Source organism: Xenopus tropicalis, chromosome 6 (genome assembly GCF_000004195.4).
Source record: "Xenopus tropicalis strain Nigerian chromosome 6, UCB_Xtro_10.0, whole genome shotgun sequence".
NCBI classification, from domain to species: domain Eukaryota; kingdom Metazoa; phylum Chordata; class Amphibia; order Anura; family Pipidae; genus Xenopus; species Xenopus tropicalis.
Window position 1 is genome coordinate 133,009,039 of NC_030682.2, and position 7,577 is coordinate 133,016,615.

At 39.4% G+C, this 7,577-nt stretch overlaps 1 protein-coding gene across 1 annotated transcript; it reads right to left on the reverse strand.

Moving 5' to 3' along the window:
- Positions 1-77: 77 nt before the first annotated feature.
- On the reverse strand, positions 78-4,959 carry abra (actin binding Rho activating protein). Its single transcript, NM_001113119.1, is given in 2 exon segments — positions 78-1,911; positions 4,242-4,959. Coding segments are annotated over 2 exon segments (684 nt in total). The 5' UTR covers positions 4,445-4,959; the 3' UTR covers positions 78-1,430.
- Between the last annotated feature and the right edge of the window lie 2,618 nt (positions 4,960-7,577).

Consider the following 7,577-nt stretch of genomic DNA (forward strand, 5'->3'; position numbering starts at 1 on the left):
AAGATAATGTTTAATTTTCCTCTGCATACAATAAAGAAGTAGTAAAGCCATAGATCAGTGATTAAAACATAAAGCATTTTTTCTTATAAAAGTTTCATTGTATTTATTTTATAAAATTTCTTTAGTACATATAAGTATGTAATATATTCTATGCATTTGGCAACCCCAAAAGGCAGTAAGTCGTGTACAAAATCCACTGTAAACAAAGCCAAAAGCATTAAAGATGAAGACAATATTTTATATAAATTTTTTTTTTTTTAATTTTATTATAAAACATTTCTTTGAAAAAAGGGGGCAAATATCTCAAATGAAAAGCAAAATGTCCATCTTTGTAACGTTTAAATAGAATGTCGGTGGTGTAAGGTGAGCGGTAACTCCACATTTAAACTTTGTCCGACTAGAGGAAGTCAAAATATATTTGGTATTTTTATTTCAAATATAATTCCCCCTCCCCCCAAAAAATCCTAATACTCTTCATGCTTACCCAGCATTTCCAGGAAATGCATATAGGCCCTGCTAGCCTGTTTGACCAATATGATTGCAAGAGTTAAGGTGGCCACACACGTGGCAATTGGGGATCTTTCGTGCGACCATCGGTCACACGAAAGATCGTTCAATCAGCCACTAACCATTCAGGGCTGAAATAGCAGATAAGAAGGTAGAAACAATAGAATTTATACCTCCTTCTGCCGATTCAGCCCTGACGGCACATTTTGCTCAGGCGCCTTCTATGGCGCCCGATCAAAATCTTTAAACCCTGCCTCGCCGACTTGCCATACACGCACCGAATATTGTATGAAACGAGGTTTCGTACGATATTATCGGTGCGTGTATGGCCAGCTTTAAATTGGAAAAGGTTGAACAATTAGGGAATTATCTGGGTACTGTGTAAATAAGGAGGAAATGGAAATTAGTGTTCTATATAGCTACACTCAACATACTGAGATATATTTCAGTCCTCTACCAACGAAGTCAATGCTGTTTGCTATGATGAGTTCTAGTATCTAGTCATTTCACGTGTTGAACACCAAAGTTTAATAATGCAATAAATAGAGAAAGCTAAAATTAAGTTGGGTGCATGAGAAGATATCTCCTGCTTTGTAATGTTCCATCCAAAGTATTGGGCATCCAATGGATAAGAGCTTACACCGGGGCTTTTAGTTTTGAGATGACTGCAAAAACACAAGTTCTAAGACTTTATATATTAAGTTTTGACCTAAACTAGTAAATCTAAACCCACCTTTAGATTTCCATATAAGGTTAGTTGTTTGGTTATCTACCTATAATAACAGTCCTTAGTCTACAATTCAAAAACTTCAGTAAAAGCAAAGACACTCACTGGAACATCTAGATTTCTGCTGAAATTGTGTAATAAAACTGTTTCAGTTGTCATGAAGCTAAAAATGACTAACTACACCACTCATCTGAGTTCATAGTAAAGTGATTATTACATGGTCGTCTCTGCCTTGCCATAACATTTCTCCTGGGAAGTCCACCATGTCGTGTTTTCTTGCTCTCAAAAGTATCCCTACCACTTTGTCTGAGATGCGCACGTATCGATCAAAGAGTTCTCCAAAAGTTACACGGACTTTCCCATCTTTCCCAGGCTTAGACATAGTACTGATGATAAAACACAAATCCTTCATCTCACGGTGGATGTGGGCCTCCGCCCTCATGGCCCTTTCAGCAGTTTTTGTCCCTTCTTCAGGATGGCCGTAACCTTTATCACCCTTGTGGAGTCTCCTGGACATTGCAAATTCATGGTCAAACTCCTCGCTGAAAGGGTTTAGCTTTTGAGTCAGAGCATGTTGATTTGACCACTTTTCCCACTTCCCCTTAATGTTATTCACAGGGCCGTGTCTCTTGTAAGCCTTGTTTATGTTATCAAGTTCTCCAGTAGCCTTGTTATTTCTAAAATAAAAAAACAAACAAAAAATACTGTTAGATACAAAATTGTCAATTAAAAGACAAGGACATTGAAAGTCGCCTACAGGTATTTGTCAGGCAGGTGCTTCTCTTCACTGTAAAATGCTCTGGCCCTGGATAAATGGAAACTAAGCTGCAATTTTTGCCTGTTTGCCTATGGCACAGTATAGGTTAATTTCCATTTTTAATGTACTATATATGCACATGATCTGCAGCACTGTTGGGAGCCAACTGGTGCAATTGTTCAGCCCAGGGGAGCAATGGTTTAGAGGTCAGCCACTATAATTTCTTGGGGTGCCTGTCAAATAGACACTCAAAGTCATTTTACTTTTCTTGTACTTTAAGGCCTAAGGCAAGCACTGTAAATTACACAGCATTACCATTGTCACCAAAGGGGGGGATCTTTGGGGGAGAACTTTTGGCATATTGATTTAAAATCAGCCAGCCAAAGGCCCAACTATTTTTTGTATGTGCTATAGACTTTGGGAAAGTATTTGCACAATATATATTTTCTTCTTTTCAAGTCTCATTCATACTTTATTTTCTGGTCATTCCTTAGATGTAAAAAAAAATGTCATAATGTCATCAAAGCAGTATTTATAGACACTTGTAAAGCACTGAAAGCTGAGCTGTAAGCACAACTCTGCTTTAGACTTTTCTAATCCAACTCTTCCCATGTAGTTTGCCAGTTGTCCATTATACCACTTGTTTGAGGGTTGGGTTTCAATAAAAAAATATGTTGTGAGGGTCCCCGACCTGTGGGGACTTCTAGTTGGTCAGACCACTGACTAGAGTAGGTGATGGTTAAAAAATCCAGAAATCCTGACAACCCCTTGGATGTTGCTCTCAGTGCCCCCAAACCAGGTAGTTATTTTTGAATTCCTGACTTGGGGGCAAGTTTTGGTTGAATAAAAACAAGATTTACTACCAAATAAAGCCCCCTGTAAGCTGATAGTGTGCATAGAGGCCCCTAATAGCCAATCACAGCCCTTATTTGGCTCCTTCATAAACTTTTATGGTGCTTGTGTTGCTCCCCAAGTCTTTTTACATTTGACTGTGGCTCACGAGTAAGAAAGGTTGGGGATCCCTGGTATAAGGCTTTGGCTGCTGGCAATTACAATTTAATAACTGCTGGAAGGTTATATATTGGACATCCCTGATCTATATACTAAACAACATGGAACATTCGTTACTCATTATACTATGATCTTTCTTTATAGACTTCCAAGAGGGCCCTCGGACACTAGGGATCCTAGGAGAAGTGCCCTATCATAAAAACAAACCAATATAAACGACAGTATTTCTTGAACACAGAAAATCTGAATTCTTGTGTTTTTAGACAACCCCATGTGACATTTAGGCAGAAGCAAATAAATAGGGTCTGAGAGCAATCGGACACGGACAGCTGAGACATTCCAGAAACCTGTGCTGCTCCTACTGGTCTTTATATGTTGGGCTGTATTAAGCCAATACAACGTATTTATTCAAAGTGAGTCAAAATTACTCAATTTAAATCAAAATCAAATATCTAGGAAAGTACATTCACTCATATTGTTTAAATGCACCGGGAAAACAAAATTGTCTGTAAAATATACTGGTGCTAAAGTGTACCCACTTGTTTAACGTGTGTGAAATGAATAGGGCTTGTGCTGAACATACTTTATTGGCCTATTGAGTGTACTGAATGTGTTTGATTCAGCACAATCCCTATTCATTGCACTCATGTTGAAGAAGGGGGTATCCTGCCCCTCTAAGGGGGGATTCCAGCTTCTGAACCAAAATTTGTTAAAGAGCCCCACACAGAAACCCCTAATATACCTATCACTGTAACCTGTTCCTTCAGATATGAATAAATACCATTTATATATGCTGAAATCCAGCTTCAAAACCATTCCCTTTTTGCATCATTTGAAATCCTGACTAAAATATTGATGTTACAAATTGTAACAACTTCTCCACAGCTTACAGACAGCATGCAGGAACTACATAACCCACAATGCATTGCACTGTGATGCTCCTTTCCTTATTGACATCATGTGTGCAGGGAATTGTGGGATTGGGAGGATGCAGGCTGGGGACAGGTGACTACTGTTACATTTCATGCTTCATGAGCTATAATAGAAGAGGAGAGAGGTAATAGATAATTGGTTTTAAAACATTAGCAGAAAGCACATTGAATACAAGGGAGTACCCCTAGGATCACCATCTTGGATTGGATGGGGTGCTTAAAATACTTTTCTAAAGGTTATAGTTAAAATAATAAAGTTTTACTTGATATTGTTCTCTAGAAGTAACTATGTGCAACAAAGACCTACCTTGAAGAATATGATCGTTTAATCCGTGCAGCATCCTCTTTATGTTCCGTTGGGGGTTCCTTCTTACTGTCAGCTTGTGATTTCCCTTCTCCATCACCTTCGCTGTATCCACTGTCCTCTGTTTCCAGGCTCTCACTTCGGCATTCCTTGAGTTTTGGGGTAGGACTTAGGACAGTCCCCTGCTCTTCATCCACCTCCTCCATCTCTTTCCAACCCTTGGTGAGCTGGGAAACTAGATTTGAGCATTTTCTTCTCCTTGTTGGAGATATATTACCTTGCAGTATTTTGTCCACCCTTGAGTCGTCGTACTTACTTTGTATAAGTGAACTTGGGTCCTTCTCGTATCGTTCTGTCAAGGAGCAAATGTCATTTCCTCGTTCTTGTGCTTTGCTTGAAAAAGATTTGGTCACAGTTTTAGTTTTGATGAGTGCATCTCCATGGTCGTTGGTGGGAACGTCTGTGGGATCCGTTCTTGGTGCTACAACTGTAGGTTTTGTTTGCTCTGCAAACTTTGTTATCTGGTGTTCCTGATCATCTTTTTCCGTGTTTGGAACCCAGCCGCTAGGTTCCTGTGCCTGCTTGGTGGAATGCTCACAAGCCCATTGTTGCCATCCTTTAGTTAAACTAGAAACCAAGCTGGCAGTTCTGATTTTTCGGACAGCCCTCTGTGCGGGTTTCATTGTTTTGGTTTCTTGATTTACCATTGTGTTGCCTTCGGTTGGAAGCCAAGGAAGCAGTGCAGGAATCTGCTCTCTCGGGGGAAGATCTGGCTGCTGAATGAAGGGGTTGTCGGTTTTTAAATAGACCGGGCGCTTTACGGCCCTGGAAACTATGCCAAGCATCTCTGCCCGACATTGCATTCCCTGTGACACTGTTACTTTTTTTAAGTGCCGAGGCATTGCATTTCATCACAGGAGCAGGTGGACAACATTGTCAATCTCCTTTAGCAAATACAGTCTTTATATATTGTCATGCAACTTACTATATCCAGATATCTTCTAATATCCAGCTATAGTCATTTAATAAAATGAATCACTTTGATATTAGCTTTAATGAGCTTTACTTGGAGATTTCACATCTTGAATACTAAGTTCAGTATATATGGACCAATTCTAAGCAACTTTTTTTATGGCTTTTGCATTACTAGTGTTCCTATTGTGCGCATTCTCATCCTTCGCCTAAAATTGCTATCTGTTTTTATGGGTCACTGTGACCAAATAAAACAGATTGATATTGTGAGGGATCTGTTTTAATGTTATTTTTTATGACTAATCTTTTTGGGGTTTTTCTCTTGTTCATCTTCTTATCCTTGGTTGATAAAGAAATTGAACTTTAGCAATCAGATATGAGCAGGGTCAGACTGGGCCACTAATGTACTGGGAACAGGCCCAGATTTACACAGGAATCCCTAGGCCAAGAACTGCTCATCATCACCCACCTTCCCCTTTGTGGGTAAACAATTGCATGTACACATGTGTAAATTATTCCTAATCATGTCTGAAGCACTGAAGATTGACATGCGTGTCCCTAGTGCAGGGATCCCCAACCTTTCTTACTCGTGAGCCACAGTCAAATGTAAAAAAGACTTGGGGAGCAACACAAGCACCATAAAAGTTCATGGAGGAGCCAAATAAGGGCTGTGATTGGCTATTAGGTACCTCTATGCACCCTATCAGTTTACAGGGGCTTTATTTGGTAGGAAATCTTGTTTTTATTCAACCAAAACTTGCCCCCAAGTCAGGAATTCAAAAATAACTCCCTGGTTTGGGGGAACTGAGAGCAACATCCAAGGGGTTGGGGAGCAACATGTTGCCCCTGAGCCACTACCCTTGTACATGCACCCCCAAAATCCTGCCACTCTAGCTTGGACCTTAGGGGCCTTCCCACAAATCCATACGCTTACTGGGAAAAGTCCTTGTCCGTTCCCCTGCCTAAGGCCATCCTGCTGTGGTTGGCTGGGATGTGTAGCGGCCAGGGGTTTGCGGCTATCGGGAAGTTGGGAGGCACAGTGGCCAGTGGAGGCCCTTGAGGTCCGATCCTACAGTGGCCCAAGGTACCATAGTTCGATAGAAGTTGAAATGCTGAGCCTGAATATTGTCCTACAAAAAAAAAAAAATGTTAAAAAATTAAGTCTAATTACCAGTTGTCTTAAACAATGCTGCTTTTTTTTTATCCTACCAAAATGGGCAGAAAGTATACGTACCATTGAATCAATCAATCATGTATCAATACCATATGATAAACAGTATAAAGCTAGTGACATGCTGCAACTTTGGTGGTCATAATTCTGCCATTCAGGTGACAGGGTATCATATGAATATTCTATTGCTAGTAGTGTTACCCATAGCAACCAGCAGGCAGATGTTTAATTTATTATCCCGGCAGCAGACCAGTATAAGTTACCTGTGTGAGTATGTGTGTGGGTATTTTATAGTTATACTGTATATATTTGTTCACAACCTTACTCAGGATTTATCATAGCCCTCCTCTTGTGTTATAATGCCTTGGCCCGTAACCTTGTGACTTGAGAAGATGTGGTCTGCATGGCCATTTGTTTAGGAAATTTGCCAAACTCCTGCATAAGTCAGTAGGAAGTGTGTTTTTATCCGGAAACCCATTATCCAGAAAGTTCCAAATTATGGAAAGGCCGTCATCCATATAATCATCCATTATAAGCAAATAATTCTAATTTTTAAAAATGATTTCCTTTTTCTCTGTAATAATAAAACAGTACCTGTACTTGATCCCAACTAAGATATAATTACCCCTTATTGGGGGCAGAACAGCCCTATTGGGTTTATTTAATGGTTAAATGATTCCCTTTTCTCTGTAATAATAAAACAGTACCTTGTACTTGATCCCAACTAAGATATAATTACCCCTTATTGGGGGCAGAACAGCCCTATTGGGTTTATTTAATGGTTAAATGATTCCCTTTTCTCTGTAATAATAAAACAGTACCTGTACTTGATCCCAACTAAGATATAATTACCCCTTATTGGGGCAGAACAGTCCTATTGGGTTTATTTAATGGTTAAATGATTCCCTTTTCTCTGTAATAATAAAACAGTACCTGTACTTGATCCCAACTAAGATATAATTACCCCTTATTGGGGGCAGAACAGCCCTATTGGGTTTATTTAATGGTTAAATGATTCCCTTTTCTCTGTAATAATAAAACAGTACCTGTACTTGATCCCAACTAAGATATAATTACCCCTTATTGGGGGCAGATAACAGGTCCCGTACCTGTAATAATACAGCCAATTAATTATAATAATTTCTTAAATGATCCCAAGTTGACTAAATATAAGCTATTCATGGATCGCTATAGAT